Source organism: Microtus pennsylvanicus, chromosome 11 (genome assembly GCF_037038515.1).
Source record: "Microtus pennsylvanicus isolate mMicPen1 chromosome 11, mMicPen1.hap1, whole genome shotgun sequence".
Classification (NCBI taxonomy): Eukaryota; Metazoa; Chordata; class Mammalia; order Rodentia; family Cricetidae; genus Microtus; species Microtus pennsylvanicus.
The window spans coordinates 38,385,796-38,406,707 of NC_134589.1; the positions used below are offsets into that span (position 1 = coordinate 38,385,796).

At 44.4% G+C, this 20,912-nt stretch overlaps 1 protein-coding gene across 9 annotated transcripts; it reads left to right on the forward strand.

The window, feature by feature from the left end:
* The first annotated feature begins 1,331 nt into the window (after positions 1-1,331).
* On the forward strand, positions 1,332-20,395 carry LOC142860291 (schlafen family member 2-like). 9 transcript variants are annotated; one of them, XM_075991355.1, is made up of 8 exons: positions 1,332-1,566; positions 6,507-6,689; positions 6,845-6,925; positions 8,389-10,333; positions 13,385-13,558; positions 14,640-15,676; positions 17,013-17,114; positions 17,983-20,395. In XM_075991355.1, the coding sequence occupies exons 5-8, from the start codon at positions 13,428-13,430 to the stop codon at positions 18,501-18,503; spliced, it is 1,791 nt and encodes a 596-aa protein (XP_075847470.1). In that variant the 5' UTR covers positions 1,332-1,566; positions 6,507-6,689; positions 6,845-6,925; positions 8,389-10,333; positions 13,385-13,427; the 3' UTR covers positions 18,504-20,395. The 9 variants fall into 9 exon arrangements, with proteins under 9 accessions (XP_075847470.1, XP_075847467.1, XP_075847471.1 ...); XM_075991352.1 differs by lacking the exon at positions 6,507-6,689; XM_075991356.1 differs by lacking the exon at positions 6,507-6,689 and having other exon boundaries at positions 9,715-10,333.
* The last annotated feature ends 517 nt before the right edge of the window (positions 20,396-20,912 follow it).

Here is a 20,912-nt window from a genome sequence, read left to right on the forward strand (position 1 = left end):
AAAATTAAAAAATAAAAATAAAAGAAAAAGAGTTGAAAAAGAAGCCACATAATGATCGAAAATACAAAGAGAATCTGGACATTGTATGTTATTTGAATTGTTTGCTGAGGAAGGAGCAACAGCTGCTAAAAGACATTTGATTATAAATGCTGCTAGATTAATCCAACCTCTATATTTTGAAAATGCCTTGGCTTCAAAATTTAACTCAAAGATATGTTACTATGGAGAAGATGTTTTGTTTTTGTTTCCACAGGAAATGAGAAGCTGTAGATTCATTCTTGGTTAAGAAAAGTATTGTTTGATCAAGGAAGACACCCTTAAAAATCTCCAATGGGAATGGATGATCCAACATTTCAGAGGACCTCCTTTGCAGTCTCCTCTGTGTTCTACATTCAGAACAGCCTCAAGACTGCTGGCTGAGATGATCCAGACTCAGAAAATGCTCCAGTCAGGATTTGACTATAACCCTAAATTTTCTTCGGGTCCCCATAAGATTATCAGTGCCTCTAATCATCAGGAAGTAACCAAGACAACTATGCCCACATTCCCCCCAAAAATGGATTATGGATCCTTGTCTTTGTGTAGTGTGTTGGTGACAAGTTGTTATAGATAATGGTCAGAAAAAAAGCTAAACAAAGGAGATTAGATTCAGGGTCTTGTTTTGAAAAGAAAATAAGGGGTAAATGCTGTGGGACAGTGCTCTGTACACTGTAATGATTTGTCATTTGTTTTGGTGTGGGCAGAGATATTGGGTGCTTAAAGGAAATCTCACACTGGCTCAGAACTGAGAGATAGATAGCTATTGATTTAGGGGAAAAACTTACAAATCAGGATAATCTGCTTGAAGGGTAGATGGAAATCGGATTCAAAACAAGCTGAAGGAACAATCAGGAACAAAGGGGGGGCAGAGAGAAGAAGAGGAGGCTGGATGCACTCAGGCATCGGGGTAAATAGTCTATGAGGCCATGCCTGATGTGGGAGTTACTTCTTTCTAATCTGTTGCTTTCATTGGTTAATTAATAAAGAAACTGCCTTGGCCCATTTGATAGGCCAACCCTTAGGTGGGTGGAGTAAACAGAACAGAATGCTGGGAGAAAGAAGCCGAGTCAGTGAGTCGCCATGATTCTCCCACTCCAGACAGACACAGGTTAAGATCTTTCCTGGTAAGCCACCTCGTGGGCTACACAGATTATTAGAAATGGGTTAGATCAATATCTAAGAGCTAGCCAATAAGAGGCTGGAACTAATGGGCCAGGCAGTGTTTAAAAGAATATAGTTTCTGTGTGATTATTTTGGGGCATAAGCTAGCCATGTGGGCGGCTGGGTGCCGGGGAAGCAGCCCTGCCGCTCTTATTACTACACATGCCCCAGTAGGCGGGTAAACCTTCCTGCAGCATTTTGGTTTAGTGAAGCAATGATTGACCAATAGCCAGGCAGGAAGTATAGGCGGGGCAGCCAGACTAGGAGAATTCTGAAAAGAGGAAAGTCAGAGATACAGTCACCACCCAGACACAGTCACCACCCAGACGCAGATGAAGCAAGATGAGAATGCCTCATTGAGAACAGGTACCAAGCCAAGCGGCTAAACATAGATAAGAATTTTGGGTTAATTTAAGTTGTAAGAGCTAGTTATTAATAAACCTGAATAAGCCAAATCAGTTATAATTAATGTGTTTAATTGGGACTGAATGGCTACGGGACTGGGCAGGACAGGAATTTCTGTCTGCAGAAATTGATACAGGAAGTGATAAGGCAGGGTGGAGAGGGGACCTAGGCCTCTTTCATCAGAGGAACGGAAGAGGTAGGAAGTCACTGCTGACTGTTCCCCCGCTTCTCTGATCTCTCATGTTTTTACCCCAATATCTGACTCCTGGTTTTTATTGATGAGATTGATTAGATTTATGCTTCAGTTTAGAGTTCATCTAAACCTTTCGCCCCTTTGCTCTGCAAGGGATTTAGTGTTTTTTAATACAGTTTCTTCAGTCTCAAGCCGGAACTCATGATATCATACTTACTGAAATGTGATGAATATTGCCCAACAGGAAGAGACGCCTTCGCTTCTTGAGTTAGAAGGGTGGAGGCCGAGAGGGACAGAGAACTGTGCTTTCGTTTTCTAAGAAACAGAACTTTGGAAAAGTGGAGCAATTGAAAGGAAGCCAACCTCAGCCTTTTGCCTAGAACTGCACTATCTCACAGAGGCAAAATAGAGCTGTGTCCTTCTCAAGCCTTAGGCCTGCATCTGCCAGTATCTGACGGTTGCACTAATCAGGGCTTCTGGAATCTTCTCTTTCAACAGCCCAATACCATGGATTTTTTTTTAAATTCTCAGACAAGTTTCTTGCTCAAATTCCCTTGGAGATGGGAAACAGATTAAAATACAATTACAAAGAATTCAGCAAGTGAGGAGTTGGTGACTCTTTCCGCTCTGCCACAGCAGTGGCCTGGAGCACATTCACTCAGTTTCTCACAGGGCAGCCCCCTACCTGTCCTGACAGTGAGAGTCTAGGCTGCACTTGAACCAGCAGGGAGTTGAGGCAGGACTGGGGCTTGGGTTGAGCTCCAGAGACCAAACAATGCACCCCACAGCGTCCCTAGTGGTCTGGGCATTTTGTCCCCTGTGTATTCAAACCTGAGGTCTCTGAGCACTGGAAATGGCAGAGCTTAAAGGGGATGGGTATGCCCAGTCTTTGTTTAATTTATATATTTACTAAAACATACCCCACCCTAAATTAGAAAAAAAAAACTTAAATCAAAGAAACCAAAAAGCTTGTGTTTTCCTGAGATTACTCACTAAGGGAAAGAGCTAGAAAAAACAAGAATGGATGTGTTTTAAAAGAGCCCCAATGAAAGCAAAGCAGTAGGAGGCTGTAAACTCCTTAGAGCCACTGGCGTCTTTTCTTGCAGGGCTAAGGGGGGGGGGGGGGGGGCGCCCTCTGCCTGCACTGGTGCAGCAGCTGTTGCAGTTTAAAAAGTGGAACATGAGAGAAAGGCGTCATGTGACAGAGCTCACATGGTTTTTTGGTTTTTTTGTTTTTTTTTTTAACTGGGGCAAAGTATGGCGAAAGAGTGGAAAAGAGGAGAGGGGAGACTGGACTCCGGAGACAGGAGTGGTGGAAGAGAGGAGAAAGGCAGAGAGAGAGAGAAAGGAGAGGGAGAGACAGATAGACGCAGGGAGAGTTAGAGAGAGTGTGAGAGAGAAGGGCAAAGGCCAGCCTGCACCTTCAGAGGAGCAGCAGGAAAGGGAGAGAGGAGGAACGAGTGGAGCTTGTCTCTTAAAGGGGAGCACATAGCTTGTGCACATAGCTCATGCACACAGACTATGTAGTGGCATAGGAACCATAGGACCCTCGGCTGGCCAGGGTACTGCCTGAGTGCATCCTGCCAGGTCCTCAGAAGGACAGTGCAGGTGCCTGAATGCTAACATTCCTACCTCTGTTTATTATAAAAAGTGAGTTAGGGATGGTAAGTGGGGACAGGAAGTAAGGGCATCAAGTTCTCAAGACTGTTTCCTAGACCCAAATTGGAGTACCGGACTGAGCTCTTAAGATCCAAATGAGAAGAAGGAGGGAGAACATGAGTAAGGAAGTCAGGACCAGGAGGGATGCACCCACCCACTGTGACAGTGGAACTGATCTATTGGGAGCTCACCAAGGCCAGCAGGACTGGGACTGAATAAGCATGGGATGAAACCGGACTTTCTGAACATGGCGGACAATGAAGGCTGATGAGGAGCCAAGGACAATGGCACTAGGTTTCGATCCTAATACATGAACTGGCTTTGTGGGAGCCTAGCCTGTTTGGATGCTCACCTTCCTGGTCCTGGATAGAAGTGGGAGGACCTTGGACTTCCTGCAGGGCAGGGAATCTGGACTGCTCTTCATTCTTGAGAGGGAGGGGGAGTGGAGTGGGGTAGAGGGGGAGAGGGGGAAGGGAGTGGGGGGAGGGGGCCATGTGTGGGAGGAGGGGGAGGGAAATGGGAAAGGGGAGGAGGCAGAAATTTTTTTCAACAACTAAAAAAATAATAAAAAATAAACAAAACAAAAAAATTATTTTGAAAACTTTTAGTTCTAGGTGTAATGCTGGTTTTCTCAAAATTGTATGTTTGTAGTACAAAGTAATAAATTTAGAAATAGCATGCATTCATCTATAAAAAAAAGACTGCTTCCTGCTGATTTGTGAGTATCAAAATCTTGGGGACTTAAGAAAGCTGGGGTGCCGGCCACGACATCCTCGTGTATATGGCTGTTTCGCTTCTGTCCACGCTCTGTGGAAACATCTGGCACTGCTTGGACTGGGGAAGATGTTGGCAGGACAGAAGATAAAAATTAAGTTTAGAGAAAAGAAAAACTTCCTTAGGTCCTTGTAATTGAGGGAGGGGACATCACAAGACCATGGAAAGGGGGGATCGTGCTTATCTGGAGTGAATCTGACATGTTTGGGCGGATCCCAGTTGACTCCCTGGAAACTGCTAGAATTCTGTGAGTTTGGGAAAAGATAAGTTTTACACACATTAGAAAAGGCAACACACTCACACCAGAGATGATTTTCACCGAAAGCATTAATGCCCTTTCTTCTGTCCAGGAAACTGCGACAGATGTTTGTAGCACAATGCAAAGGACCTTTTAAGTCTATAGTTAGAAACCAGCTAAGGGAATTTAAATCCTGAGCTTGTGGCTATGGTGGCATGGTGGTAGTATGGTGTGTAGTTCTTCACCAGCACTAGGTTACTAGCTTACCAGAATCCCATCCATTACTGTGAAGACTGTCAACTTTTGCAGTCTTAATATCACAGTAGCATAACGAGAGAGAGAAACGGGCTTCGTTCTTTCAAACGTCTCAAATCGCTTTCTCGTCACTGGCACTTAAGCCTTTCATCCTCAGACCTTCATAACACGCATTCACACACCTTGAGTCACTTTCTTAGACCTTAAAACACTCTGAGATCCTCACATCTTATGCTGTCTTACCCTCACAGAAACTTCACACCTCAAACACCGTCTTTGTGTCTAATTCGCTAGGAGACACAGGGGGCTGACCACTGCGGGCAGTCAGTGCAAAGTGAGCTCCTATAAATAAAGGAATGGCAAAGGTTACATTGAAACATGTTTTGAGATTTCTCTTTTCTTGAGTCTTGGAGCAAGGGGAACTGTGTCCGGATTTAGTATTAACTCTGGGAAAGTGAGGCCTGTGACCTGAATTTCACACAGAGACCAGAGGAAGCAGCTGAAGCCGTGGTTGCTGCTGTTAAACTGACACAGCTACCAGTCGTCAACCGGCATCAGTGTTCTGAGAAGTGTAATGTTTACCTGAGTGGAGCCATTGAAAATAAGAGGCGCTTACTTGACAGCTACTCCCCAGGGTCCTCCATGATAGTTGAGGGCAGAGGTCTCAGGGCAACATCAGTCTTCTGCTCTTAGGTCTAGGACCTCACGGAAGGTCCAACAGGGATGAGGAATTTGATGGAGGAGCAGCCTGCCTTTGTCTAGGCAACAACTCAAGGCAGTCGACTCCCCAGTGTCCTGTTGTCCACAGTCTGAAGAGGGTCTCAGCAGTAGTTGAGGTGAACGGCAACTTTTGCTCTGTGACTGGGGTTGCCACTTTTGAAGCAAGTTCTGGCCATGACTCAGATTGCCAGCAGACAGGAGGAAATGCCAGGGTAGTCTGCCTAGTTTCACACAACACCAATGTTATAATTTAAAAAGTGACATGAGAAAGAAAGACACCAAGTAACAGAGCTCACATGGAGGAGTTTTTATTGGGGGTAAGGAAATGGGGGAAGGCAGGAGCAGAGGGGAGAGATCGACCTCTGGCCAGGGACAGGTACAAAGGAAGGAAAGAGAGAGGCACTGTGGTTGGGGGGCAGAGAGAGAGAGGCAGAGAGACAGATGAGAGAGAAGTAGAGATAGAAACAGGCTCAAAGGCCTGGCTGCCTCTTCAGAGGAGCAACAGAGGGAGAGGGAATTGCTGGAGTTTTTCTCTTAGATGGGGAAGGGCACATAGGGCATGCAGACAGACTATGTAGTGACATGGTGGTCGTAGGACCCTGGGCCGGCCAGGTTTCTGTCTGAAGGCTCCTGCCAGGTGCCCAAGGGCTAACAGAAGCCCTCTGCAGACCCCTTCCTTCTCCCCAGGACACTGACTGCTCTCCTCCTCCCCTCCCCCCAGCACCTGCCCTTTGTGGCTCTGGAGCTCCTCCTAAGAGACCACAAACAGTTCATTTCTTTTCTAAATTAAATTAGAACTTTTTTCATGTCAGTATTTACTATAATAGGAACAAATTCCCCTGGACCTCTACCCTCCCTTTGCCCTTCTCCTTCCATCTGGTCCCTGTGTTCTCCGCACACTTTCACGTTTGTTTGCATTTAGTTTGTTCTTGTTCTTGTCTTCGTCCATTTGAGTGAGAATTACATAGAGCGTGACAGTTCCCCATCATACTTCCTGGAGTGACGCAATGCTCAAAGTCCCAGAGAACAGCACAGTTTAACTCATAAAACTAGTCACTTCAGGGCATCAAGCAACCACACCTTGGCTATATATTAGCCAGCTGCTGTCTAAGAGTTTATCAGGGGAGGTTTTTAGTCACCCAAGGTCACACCTCCTGCCTCTCTGGATAAGAAAAACAACTGGAAGACTACCAGTGCTCTGGCTTCAAGGAACTCAACTCCCAGGACACTGAGTAAATGAGCCAGGTCCATTGCAGCGTCCATGACCCCACTGTCTTTCTCTTCCTTTTCCCACCCAATGTCTGGGCCTGTCAACTTACTGACCCCTGGGGGATGTGAAGTGGGGGAGTTGCCAGCACAACCCATCCCTCTCAGGTAAACCCAACCTGGTTTCCTTGTAGGAATCTTGACTCCTTGGCATCTTCATAGACTCTTCTGTCAAAGCACAGACTGCTGAGGACTTGGGAGTCACCTGAACTGAGGTGAGAGCAAATGTCTTCCTCTCTTGGTGGGGGGGGGGGTTAAGTTGCGGGGAGAAGCTACTATGCTCATTCTGTGACTGACTAGTGAGGCAGGAATAGGGAGGTAATGAGGGGCTGTGTCTGGCAGGCTTGTGTGACTCTCTAGAGTCTCTTGAGGGTTCCCTATTCCCTGGAGACCTGACCCTGTTGCAAGGTAAGAAAACATGGTTCCCGGAAGGGGAGAAGCAGCACTTTAGAGCCAGAAAGAAATCAGCCCCTATGGAACTTTGTAATTTAGAAGATGGGAACTTTGCTTTTCGAAGGGAAATGCACAGTGCCAACCCAGGAGTGAAAGAGAAAGCATGGTCTAGGCTTGGGTGTTTGTTTCTGTTCCACAGAAAGCAGGTCCTTCCTCTCCTGGCCACTCTTTCTCTGCTTTCCTACCAACCTGCATTTGGGGGAAAGTAAGGACATCTGAATGCCATCCTCTTTACTTCCAAAGAGAGCTGACTGGACACCCTGAACCCCAGTTTTCTTTTGAGAGAATGTCCTGAAACTCAATGCTACAATTTAAGAAGGAAACCTGGTAAATTAGACCCAGGGCTCCAGGACTTGAGTGAGCTCTACATCAATCTTGGAAATTGGTGAGCTCTGGTGTCTGCCTTGGTTTTTAAGGATGGTGTCACAGCCGTGTTCCTGAAGGTAGTGGATATAAACCATAGTCAGTTTTCATAGATGGACTCTTGAACTGAGATGGTCATTGTCCCAGGCTAGCCCACAACTCCTCTCATTGTGACTGCATGGTAGCACCCTCGGGTTTTAATAATCTCAGGGGCATTGTCATTTTGCACTTCGGTGTGAAATATGACTTCTGCCTCTTCATTGGGGCTGGTGATCGAAGGGTGCTGGCTTAGGACTGGACCTGACAAAGAAGGTGCTGGACAGGGGGGGTGCTGGTATGGAATGAAGAAATGAGACTGCTCAGCAGTGCAGAGAACAGGGTAGGGCTGCAGCCTTCTTAGTAGTGCAGGTGCTTTAGTTTCAGTGTAGTTTGGTTGTGGGTCTGTTTCTGTATTTTAGAGGGGAGGGAGGCAGACAGGGTCTTGGTGTGTACCCCAGGCTGGCCTGTGATTCACAGTGTGTGTTCTGCCTGCCTCAATCTCAGGATGCTCACAGCAGGCTCCCAAGGCCTACACCATGCTTGGCTCCTGACAGCTCTTCAGATGGAGATGAAGATCTCTGGCAGGGCATTAGGGAAAGTGACTGACATCTGGGGCTGCCCTCCTGTGTAGAAATAGGCACTGACTGGCACTAACACACACTAACACACACTAAGTAGCACAAAGCAGAATGCTCATCAGAGTGTGAACGCACATCTTCCTGTGTCGTTTTTGCACAGTTATATCACATTAACGCCACAGTTAAGCTTTCAATTTAAACTTGATTGATCCACACCTCTGGTTTCCTTACTGTTCATCTCCTAGGAGACAAGACTTCTTTTTTTAGCCTGACTGAAAACTTTCAACAGCGTGTTCGATGCTTTCCTTACCTGGGACCTATCTGAATGCATGGCCAGTCTGAACTCATCTTGGGACAGTGTTTTCCTCCTTGCTCGGGGTCCTTGGGGAACATAGAGGAATGTGCTGGTTTATAATAGATATGGAACCCTAGGCCTGTGTCCTATCAGGTGCTGAGTGTGCGCCCACACACCTGCCCAAGAAAAAATTGTTGGGGAAAACCCAATGGTGAGTATAAACTATAATCAGTTTTATCACTTGACCTAGTAATTCAGTTCCAGAAACTTTTTTAGTGCTCCTATGGTTTTGCAGTCTTAGATAATATTACCTTCTTGTAAAATGAGTCACGAATTCAGATGCATCCTCATGGTTTAGTTGAACTGGATTCCTGGAGTCAAACTTCTTTCCTGAAAGGTTTTATTACTTCAGGATTTTATTTTTTGCTATCTGTGATTTAATTATTTTGTGTATCTTCTCAGGATTCCCACTACCCAGCATCATAGATATTTATATTCCTGCACCACATCTATGTGTAGATTTGAGGATACTTATGAGAGAACCCTTGGACCTAATGAAATTCAATAGCTGTGGCCAGGAGGGTTGACTCATGCCTTTAATTCTAGCACTCAGGATGCACAGGCAGGTGGCCAACCTAATGGGTGGAGGCCAGCCAAGTATACATAGAAAGACCCTATCTCAAAAAGCATAAATAAAAAATAATAAAAATTAAATATAAATGAGTAAAAATTAGTGATATGATTAGTATTCTCCTGCCTCAGTTATGATTGCAGCCAATCTTCACATATACTACTTTAACCATCTGGAATCCATCTCCAGTCTCAGCTGTCACGATATTATGAAGCACTGGTACATTAATATGCATATGAAAATGAGCAGATTACAGGAACTGGGAATAGTGAGCCACCATGTGGTTGCTGGGAATTGAACTCAGGACCTCTGGAATAGCAGCCAGTGCTCTTAACCACTCAGCCATCTCTCCAGCCTTAGGAAGGGGGAGTGGTATAAAAGTTTAGAGCACTTTCTGCTCTTGCAGAGGACCTGGGTTTAGTTCCCAGCATGGTGTCTCACCAACATCCCTAACTGCAGTTCCGGGGATCCCTCTTCGAACTCCATGAGCACCAGTCACATGTATTAAAATTATTCATTTGAAAAAGCTACAGTTTTCAGGGTTTTGACGGAAGCCGCTAATAGTTACTTTACAAACTAATTGTAAGTAAAACATGACTGAAAAGCAAAACAAATTTCTAAACTTTCTACTTTGATTTTTGCCAGGATGGCAAACCATGATAAACTCGCCCATGAGGGAAAGAAAGCTCATCATGTCGGTGAAATGGTACTTCCTTCAGCTGTAGGGTAATGGAACAGCTTCACGGTGTTCTGTCCAGAATGTCCACATCAGGGCAGATCTCTGCCATTGAGCTGCGACCCAGCACTTCCCCCTCCTTTCATGAAGTTGCAGAAAACTGACACCAGCATTTTCCAACAGTGATGCTAAGAAGAACATCATAGATGCAGAAGCTTAAGTCAAATGCTAACAGATTGAATGCTGCTCTAGAAATAACAACAGTGATGGGTGTGCCCATGATCATGGGTTCTTGGGAGCCTGAGGTGGGAACAAGGTTGGAGGTCAGAATTCGGGTAACTCTGGGCAGAGAGAGGAAGAAGACAAAGGAACAAAACTGCTTTATTCCCTCTGTGAAAGCATTAAACAAACAATAACAACAACAACGAAACAAAACCAGAACTCGTGAAGGTTAAGTATTTATCCAGATGAAGCCACATTCGGCGCTGAAGGAGTCCTTGCAGGGCTCCTTCTCTGGAGGAGGCTGCACAACATGAAAGTCCCTCTCTTGAACAAAAAGAACTTCAAACAACTAGATTCCAGCACAAGGTAGGGTGAGCCAGGTTCACACCAGTGTCCTGCAGACTCATTGTATTTCTCTTTCTGTCCTCACCCCAAGGGCAGGTCCTGTCTATTGCTCTGGGATGAATAGGGCTTGATGGTTCAACAACCCACCGTCTCATATAAACTTTCAATAGTTTCTGTCCCTCCTATTGTCTTTGGCTCCTTGGCATCTCCACAGCCTCTTCTCCCAAAGCACAGACTTCTGGGGACCTGGATGCTGTCAGAGTTTGGTGGAGTGAATGCTTTCCTCTGTTTGCAGGATGGGGAGAAGTTAACGATGCCAAATTATGCTTTGTCAAAACAGAGTTTCTTCGGACCTATGTTTAGCCCTTAGTGCCACAGAGATGTAGTTTAATCTTGGTAGCTCCATAAACTGCCAAATTATGTCTCTAAGAGGATGGGGCAACCTGAAAGGGCTCTGGAGATCTACACACAGCTCTTCTTTCCAAGCCTCACCAGTCAGACTTAGATCAAGCATCAATGATAACTTGTATCATTTGTATAGGGTTATCCACATTTCAATGAACTTAATTTTACTGTACGTAGTTCCTATCTGAATCCTACAGTCTGAATCCAGCTCATTTCTGTTAACAGCAATGGAAAGAAGGTAGGAAAGAAGAAAGACTGACAAGGATAGATGGCTCAGCAATCCAGAGCACTGGCTGCTCTTCTAGAAGACCTGTTCCTAGCACCCACAGGGCAGCTCACAACCATTTGTAACTCCAAGCCAGACGTCCTTATTTCATCTTCTGACTGCCAAAGATACCAGGGACATTAGTGATTCACAGACACACCCAATGGGAAAAAAAACTATTAAAAAAATTTAAACTTATTATACATGCAGCATTCTTAAACATGTTTTTTTAAAGATTTATTTTATTATTATGTACATTGGGGCTTTGCCTACATGTATGTATGTGAGATTCCCTAAAATTGGAGTTACAGACAGTAGTGAGCTGCCATGTGGGTGCTGGGAATTGAACCCAGGTCCTTTAGGAGCAACAGTCAGTACTCTTAACCACTGAGCAATCTCTCCAGCCCCCACTTAAACATGTTTAAAGAGCTAAAAACCTACAGCCCATAAAAGAATCCTGAGCATCCACACGGAGCTGGCAAGAACAGCACAAGTGACTCATGCAAGCTCGGTTCCCTGAAGTCAGATGAGCTCAGTGGGGGTTAGCTCACAACAGGGACAGGCCATTGGCCAAGACACTGAAGTGCCCCACCTTATCCTCCCACAGCTCTGCAGCTCCTCTTGTCCAAGGCTGTCTTCGCCGTCATTTTGTGTGAAAGTGCCCCCTAGCGTCAGTACAGCAAAGCAGCTGCAGTTCAAAACACCTCAGGCTGAAAGCTAGGATGAGAAAATTGATTTGTTGTTGGTGGTGATGTTTTTCCTTCACAGAAGCCTCTTTCTTATTGATTGGTATTCATTTTACTGAATAAGGGGCTTCACTCTGACATTGCCACCCATGAGATGTCCTTTGGTCATGGGAACCCCTCTTTACTCTCTCTTCTCCCCTCCCCTCCTGCTCCTCTTCCCGCCCTAGTACTTTAATACCTTTTAGAGGCTTTATTCTGCATGTGGGAGTAAACACGTGATGTCTGTCTTTCTGCATCGCTTCACTTATCACACTCCTCAGCTCCATCCATTTTCCTGCAACGATGCATTGTATTCATTGCTATGGCTGAGTAAACCCTCAGTACAGAGTGAGGATGTAGTTGGCTGGATTGTGCATCGCCAGCCATGTGTTCCCCATGCATGCACCTGCTGATAGAATCTTTGATTCAGCAGCTCGGCTGCTGTGCAGAGGAAGGTGACGCACGTGTGTGTGTGTGTGTGTGTGTGTGTGTGTGTGTGTGTGTGTGTGTATAGTGCATGATGACATGAATTCTTAGGTCATATACCCAGAACTGTAACATCTGTGTTTTTATTTTATTATCTTGAACAGAACATCTTTTCTTTATTCTTGGATAATTTCATGTGTGTAACAATGTATCCCGATCATAAGCACCGTTCCTCCCCTTCTCCATTTCTAACACTTTCCTGCCTTATCTTCTCTCTCTTATTAATTAGCTAATCAACTGTGACCCCCTGAGTCCAGTGAGTGCTGCCTGTTGGACACGGTGTGTCTTTGTTGGCTTGGTCTGGTGCCTGTACTGACAGTATGGGGAGTTCATGAGTACAGAGTCCTCGTCACGTCCTGAAGACAGCATTTCTTCATATTCCACCTCACCCTCTTGCTTTTACAACATCTTAATGGATTTATTTATTGTTATGTGTGTGTGTGTGTGTGTGTGTGTGTGTGTGTGTGTGTGTGTACACAGAGGTCAGGAGAGGATCCTTATCCCTGGTCCTGGGGCTGTGGATGGTTGTGCTCTGCCACTCAGGGCAGTGAGGCAAATCTGAGTCCTCTAGAAGAACAGCAAGTTCTCTTCAACACGACCCATTTCGGCAGCCTCCAGCTCTCAGCCCCAACATTCTTCATGTGCTGTCTTCTGCACTGGTCCCTGAGCTTGACATTTAAAAAGAGCACTCAGCAGTCAGTTCTTCTCAACACTTGGAGCAGTGATGAGTCTCTGTATTATCGACTGATCACAGCAGAGGGAAGCTCTTCAGGCCAAGGTTGAGTGCAGCAGTAATCCAAGTATACAACCATCATGGGAAATTTTTAAACATTATTTATTTATTTTGTGTATATTGGTATTTTGCCTGCATGCATGTCTTTGTACCACGTTTAAGCCACCATGACAATGCCTCTCTCTCCATCCTCCATATTCCCTCTTACTCTCTATAGTTTCTTTTGCTTTTATGAGATTACTTACTCTGTCTCTTGACTTATGATTAAAGGTTGCTTGAGGGCTGAGCAATACCACAACTAGAAACAGGTTTTTCCAGTAAGTAATGCAATCTTGGGGTTCACAGTGTGATAAAATATCTTGCAACAAGGAACTGAAAAACAAAACAAACCCCACAAAGTCCATCATTGTATGAATCACTATCATGAAGGCTAACATGGTAATCATATTTGTCCCCAGGACCTGACATCAGAAAGCAGTTGAGAAGTTATTGAAGGAAATAATGTCTGGAAGCACCCCAATGTTGGTGAAAGATGGGAATCCACAGACATCCACAGAGCCCTCTGGTCAACTCTCGGGAAATGTTCCCCAGGGAAGACTGCCTGCCAGATCAGGACGTTTGAAAGACCCAAAGTATGTGAACTAACTGATTTGTCATGGTGGGAAGAAACTAGGAAGCAGCCTGGAAGGAAAGTCAGAAGCTCAGAGTCCTAGAACAGAGCAGAGCACTCCTAAGCAACGGCACAAAGAAGACTTCACAGGATTAGAAACAAAAGTCCTGAGAAAATGAAAAGAGAAAATCAAGACCCCAGAGCATAGATGCAACACCTGTAGGGAGATAGAGCGTGGGGAACCCCTGCATTAAAGGAAGTAAGGAGCTATAGTGTGCCCCATGGAGAACGCTCACCTCACAAATGCAAAGCCCTGAGTGTCATCTCAACCACTCTGGGGAGTGGAGACCATAAGACATGCTCACACTCAGTGAATCAAACCAGTCCCAGAGAGACAAATCTCAGACATTTCCTCTCGGTTGTGCTCCCTAGAGTTTATAGATTACACATCCATAAAATCTTGAGTGTGTATAAGACATGAAAGAGGAGGTGAAATTGTGTAAGGGAACATAGGGGACAGATGGGATAGGAATGTCAAAAAAAGGTCAGATAGAATATCCTCAGTGTGCAGTCTTCATTTACATTACATGTCCTTCTCTTGGGGCTGGAGAGTTGGCTCAGTGCATAAGAGCTCTTGTTGCTCTTACAGATGACCCTGGATAGATGTCCAGCACTCATCTAGTCTGATGAATTCAACACCCTTTTCTGACCTCCAAGGGCACCAGGCACACCTGCGGAGCACATACATATGTGCAGGCACAACACATATATGCATAAAGTATTCAAATGAATAAACCACAAATTTTTTAAAGTTCATTATACAACACAGTTCCACGAATAAAGAAAATCCACAAAGAATGTTATTAGTTTAAAACTATTAGAAGAGGATCATATACAATCGTGACAACCAATTTCAAATTTTAGCAAGTTCACAGGTTACAATAGTCTGTTCAAAACTGTTCAAACAGTCCCTAAATAAACATCGGGTTCGACCTTCACACTGACGCACCCAGAGCAGCTCAGGCGGCTGTGCTGTGGTTCTGTAAAGCAGAGCCGGCTCTCACTGGTTGGCTCCTGCTCTAATGGCTCTGTCTGTTTGACAGGAAAGGATTTCGTCTGGGAAAGAGAGCAAGCGCTCAGAAAATGAGCATCAGCGTTGACCAGGAGACGGACTATGCCGAACTGGTTCTGTCTGTAGGAGAAATCACACTGGGAGAGAAGAATAGGAAGACAATGAAAGATCCACAACTGAGAAGGAGAGAGGCCCACAGTATCTCACAGGCTGTGTGCACTCTGCTGAATTCTGGAGGGGGCGTGGTCAAGGCTCGCGTTAAGAATTCAGATTACAGCTTCAAAAGAGATGGAGTAGGTCTGGATTTGGACGATTCTTTTCCTAAAATTGTTCTAATTCCTCATAAATACCGAGACTACATGCAGAACAAAGGGGAATTTTTAATTTTTGTGAAACAGTGGATCCAGGATATCTATGGTCAGCGTGTCCTCACCTTGAAAACCAATTTCTATATGAGAAATTTGTCAACTTCATATGAACTGAAAGGTCCTGATACAGTGAAGTTCCTCAAAGACAAGAAGCACTCTGAAAGGGGATCATGTTCATGTGACTCTGATGAATGCCTTGCCACGTTTTTTAACAGAGAAAAGTTGACCCTGGAGGAGACATTCCATTTCACTGAATCCAATCATGCAGAAGTTAAAATGTCCCCTCCAAAAAAGATTGAAAAAATGATTTTAGAGATTCTCCCTAAAACTGTGTCTGCATTCGCAAACACTGACGGGGGATATTTGTTCATTGGTTTAGATGGGGAAAACCAGAAAATAATTGGTTTTGAAACAGAGAAGAGCAATCTTGAGAATCTAGAGAGTGAAATAGAGAAGTGCATCCGACAGCTGCCTGTTGGTCACTTCTGTAAGGAGAAGCAGGAGAAGATAAAGTACACATGCAAATTCATCCCAGTCCACAGACCAGGAGCCGTGTGCAAATATGTGTGTGCACTCAGAGTGGAGAGATTCTGCTGTGCTGTGTTCGCTGCAGAGCCCGAGTCCTGGCACGTGGAAGACAGCTGTGTGAAGAGATTTACCTCAGAGGAATGGGTCAAGCTCCAGATGGAAGACAAACCAGGTTGGAGAAGGGGAATTAACAATCACTTTCTAATTGGCTTGGGGGTTGGAAGATTGCTCTCTTGGACCTGGGCAACACCAAACTCCTCATTTACTGATCTCTACTAGATACTATCCAGAGCTCACAACCTCCTGTTTCTTCTGCCCACTTAGGAGATTCCCTATGGAAAGTATGTTAGCAGTTTTCAGTAATACTATGAGCTACTTCTTTCACAATGACCAAGTGTGATACAGCCTGCTTCTCCAGTGACCAGGACTAAAGCAGAAAGAGAAAAGGGCCTGCCTCATAATTCTCATAAGGGTTTTGTCACTTCTTATAGTGTGTTAAGCTGAGATCCCTGCCAAGAAACAGGCCACGAGCAAAATGCAGCCCAACATTTTGCAACAGAATCCTAAAAGTGGTTTCCATCAGAAAGCTGATCAGCAGAGCTTCTCATGAACCCTGTCCTATCTACTTCCTGAATTTCTGCTCATCCAATCAGAGTGGCCTATCGAGTTCTCCTTGCCTCTTTCATACTATATCTAGCTTGTCTGTCCAAATCCCTCCTACTGTGAAGGCTTCTGGAGCCCACCATAGATTGTCTCCATTACCCCAGGTCCTATGGTAACCTGTGTTCAATTCAGAAATCCCACCATTTAATCTGTTCCTTTGTTTTTCTTTGCCTCCTTGTTGCCATTTGTGTCTTTGTCTTAAAACTTCCTCCTTCTCATATTTGTATACAAAATAGAACCCTAAATTTTCTCAAAAGAAAAAGTGCTGGCCTTTTAACTGCCTTAGACTAGGAAAGCCTCCGTTGACATGAGCACCGGAAACTTCTGCAGTCTCAGAGTGCAAGCTTCCCCATCTCTGCACAAACCCTCTCCTTCCCCAGCCTTTATTCCTCCTGGATTTTCCAGCTTTAAATAGAAACCAAACCTGGAGACATTTCTGAGGTGACAGAGCATCCAGAAGTTCTGGCTTCAATTGCTCTGGTGTGTACATTGGTGGTGGTGGTGTACTTGCGGCACCAGCATGGTCTATGGGATGTCTCTCTAAATTTTAAAAAGCATGGAGTAAAAAGAGACCCATTTAATTGTCAATGCCTTCAATTACTATTACTGTTCTTTTTGCTGTTATGTTTTCTGTAAGTGTTGTGTGGAGAACTTAACTATCATCAAAGCTCAATTTTGCAAATTGTGTTTGACCTCAAAATCTAACCTCACTATCTAACCCCACTTTCTCTTAGAAAAACACTGATCAACTGAGACTGTTAATACACGTTGCACTGGTTAGAGAACAGAGTGGACTGTGGGAAATATAACACTACCTTTTCTCTTCTCGGGTTTCTTCAACCAAGAAGATGAACAGACCCTTCAATCAAGCAGCCCACCACCGCGTCTCTGTAGCTGGTTTGCTACTGACATTCCAGAAGCCCAGCAACAGAGTGCCTGCCTTCCAGGTAGAGTCACTGTGGCTTCCTAGGTTGGTGGCTGTACTATGTTCAACCTCTTTGCTTCAGCAGGGCTCTGTGTTGAAATCTGTCTCCAGGCTTCCAGCACTGGGATTGACACCTGTTTTCAGGTCCGAAGAGTAACTTTGTTTCAAACAGTAAGCACCCCATACACGCTGTCAGCCCACAAGTACACACACACACTATAGATAGCATCTGGCTACATGTAACATTCTGACATAGGAGAACAGACAAAATGGACTTCCTCTCCAATGTCAACCTGACAGATAGAAGGTGACAGTGTCCCTTCAAATTCCTATACTGGAAACAAGGTTTTCAAGAACTATGGGTTTATCCTGTGGCTGTGATTGCCAGTCTGTGCTCGTAGGAAAGTCTAGCCTACCTCGTGTTGTCTTCTGAGGCATCCATCCTCTCCCCATCCCTGGAGCTCTGGGAATGTGCTCTGCTCTCTCCTTTGCTCTGTGGAGCCGTCCTGTGTCTCCTCACTTTCCTCCTGTCTCATCATCTCTTTGGTGATGCCTGACTTTTCGGTCTTCAGCACTAGGTCTGTCCTTTGCTCCCCTGACTCTTCTCGTTCATTGAGTACCAGAGCAGGCTCCTGATGCACCATGTTATGGAAAAGACAAGAATGTGAGTGTTCAGCTGCTTCCAAATCTCTCTCTTTTCAGAGTCTGAGTTTCTAAGTCCCCCTTTCTCTGCCTCCCTTCTGTTCTTGAATAATCGTTTGGTGTCTTGTGTGTTCACCTTCTGGGTTGTGATGCAAAGTGTGGGACTTACCAGCTGCTTGGTGATAGCTCATACAGGACATTCATGACATATTTGTTTTATAATTTGGTATGTTTATTTATTCTTCTAGTGCTGGCTAGAAAGGTGCCATGCTCTCCAGAAGACCTCCGCATGGAGCTGTGCTCAGAACATGAACGATATAAGCAGTTACTTCAGACAGAGCTGGGCTCACTTCGTCAAGGAACGCTGATCATCTCTGAGAGCTTGGCTTTAAGTCTGGGCTTACAGAAGAAGCAGGAAGTCATCTTGGATGTGCTTCATATTTCCCAGGACAGTCTCCTGACCCTGCACAGCTTTGTCCAGGGAGAGGAGGAGCTGGAAGGCGACAGCTCTGTTCTGAGGGACCTGGGCACTAAGTTAAAGAACGATTGTAAACAAACGGCATTAACTTTAAAGCAGAAGCTGGTAAATCTTGGCAGTTACACTGGGAAAATAGGTGTTGTGATAAAGATAACGTACTTGGGTCATAGGGCAGTGTCTCTATATGATTCAAGCTCGATAATAAGTTACCCCAGAGAGTATTATCTGACAACCAAGACAGTAAGGGACTTAGAGAAGGCTCTTGTTAAAGTCTTAGGGATAGTGGACTGATGTAAAACTGTAGTGAGTGACCAGTTTACCTCTGTAATTGTAAACACATAGAATAAGATACTTTACTTTTCGAGATTGTCCTAACTCATGTTTGAGACTGTCTGTCATAGGAAATGGGCTTTGGTGCCATGACATTTCACATTTTGTAGGCTATAATATTCTCTCATGATGTGGGAGTGTCATATCAATCTGTTGTTTCATTGGTTAATTAATAAAGAAACTGCTTGGCCTGATAGGTTAGAACATAGGTGGGTGGAGTAAACAGAACAGAATGCTGGGAGGAAGAGGAAGTGAGCTCTGACGCCATGCTGCTCCTCTCCAGGGCAGACGCGATGAAGCAAGACGCCAGGTCAGACATGCTGAATCTTTCCCGGTAAGACTGGTGCTACGCAGATTACTAAATATGGGTTAGGCAAGATGTAAGAATTAGCCATTAAGAGGGTAGAACTAATGGGCCAAGCGGTGTTTAAAAGAATATCATTTCCGTGTTATTATTTTGGGGCATAAGCTGGCTGGGCGGGAGCTGGGAGGGACGAAAAGCAGGCCTGCCTGCAGCTCCTTCTACACTCTCATTCTATTAAAATATGGAAAATATGTGTTTGAATAACTTCACAGGAATAGAAATAAAATTCTGGGAAAGGGATTGGCCGTTAAACAAGGCAATGGTAAAACAGGGCTTTAAATTTTTTTCCCCTAAGCCGGGGATGTTGCCCATGACTTTAATTTCAGAGTTTGGAAGGCTGATCATCTTAGTCTATATAGAGAGTTCCAGGACTGCCAGGGGTGTGAAGAGAGACCATACCTCAAAATAAATACATATGGAAATAATTAAAAGGCAAAACCATGTCCCAATCTGCATAGCCATCCTTCTTGCTGAGGAAATGGATGGAGACTCTATTCATGGAAGACTTTCTTCCTAGAGAAGTTAGTGAAGAAAACAATGAAGAAGGCAGTGTAAGGCAGCATTTGGTCAGTGCTTCTGCTCAGCTGTGTGTGCTATTGTTGTTAAATCTGTGATTGTATGTGACAACCCAGGAAGGACTTTCCACATGTCCCAAATCACAGAGGCAAGGCGCAGGGTTTGCAGAAAGTCAATGGACACAGCTCACAGCAGCAAATAGAAAATACGGGAGGTTTCCGAAAGATCAAAGACACATAGGAAAGGAATAGAATTGCTCATTGTATCTTAAGAAAAACAATGTTTCTGTTGATGTAAGACTTCAAAAGGTCTCTATGGGACTATAACATGAGCCTCAGTTTCTCTTTGTAACATTGTTCCCTTTTGAAGTCTTCATAGTATGGTTTTAAGAAGTTGGTATAGTTCTTTTATGGTTTGATGTGTGTATATTTTATATTCGAGTTTATATTAGAATATAAGTAGTTTATAACTTTTGTGCTGTACATTAACACCTGCAAAGGTGTTTACAGCATTGAGTTTATATGCGAGTATTGTGCATTTGAAATGTTGGTGTTTCCTTCATAAAGGAAGTGATGTCCTCATTGTACATCTTCATTTGTGAAGGATAAAATTTCTCAGCATTTGGAACTTAGGGGTGATTATATATGCAGTGGTACCTGTTGTGACTTTTGATGGTGCTCATCAAAAAGCAGGTTGACCATGATGAGAATTTGTATGACAGGGCTATGGGCTGGGTGCTCAGAGATGCCAGTCATTCTAAGACATGTATGTATTCTGTTTTCATCTGTTTCTTAATCAATGTAATTTTTTATTTGTTATCCTATATTTTCTTATATCTGGGTCTTTCTGAATATAATTACTCTGTGTGCATCTTTCTTTGATAAAGTTTCATTAGTATATCTGGAAAGTAATACTTACCAAAATATGAATGCCAGGAAAATGTTCTGCCATTTTTTATGTTGCTAAAATAAATGATGATTTCAAAACATTATCAATACCTTTTTAACAATTCTTATTACTTTTCCAGAATAATGGTTTTAGGTGTTTTGATTACTTGGGATTGTGGTTTTCAGAATTGTGGCTCAGAGCTTTGAAGACCAAGAAAGTATAAGGACATGCTAGCCCGGCAGCATGAACACTGCCCTTGAGATAGCCAGTCCGCTCAGTCAGGAATGTCAGTCATCTCGGGGAGAGACGCGATGCTTAAGGGACTAGATATAAGAGGAGGAGTGGGTGGGTGGGGGAGGGAACCTCTTTTTGGTAGTTGTAGTCAAGTCTGTGTCCGGAAATTGTGAAAATCCTGGGAAAACCGCTGGCATCAGTCTGTAGATCCATCAGCCATTCCTGCAGCACTGAGACCGAAAGCGCGATGGGCGGGGCATGCAAATGAAGACATGACCCGGTCTCCTGGGAACTCTGGGAACGAAAAGTGCAAGAAAAAAAAATCTCGCCCTTCCTTGGATTTTTACGAGCTTTTTATAGAGTAAAAG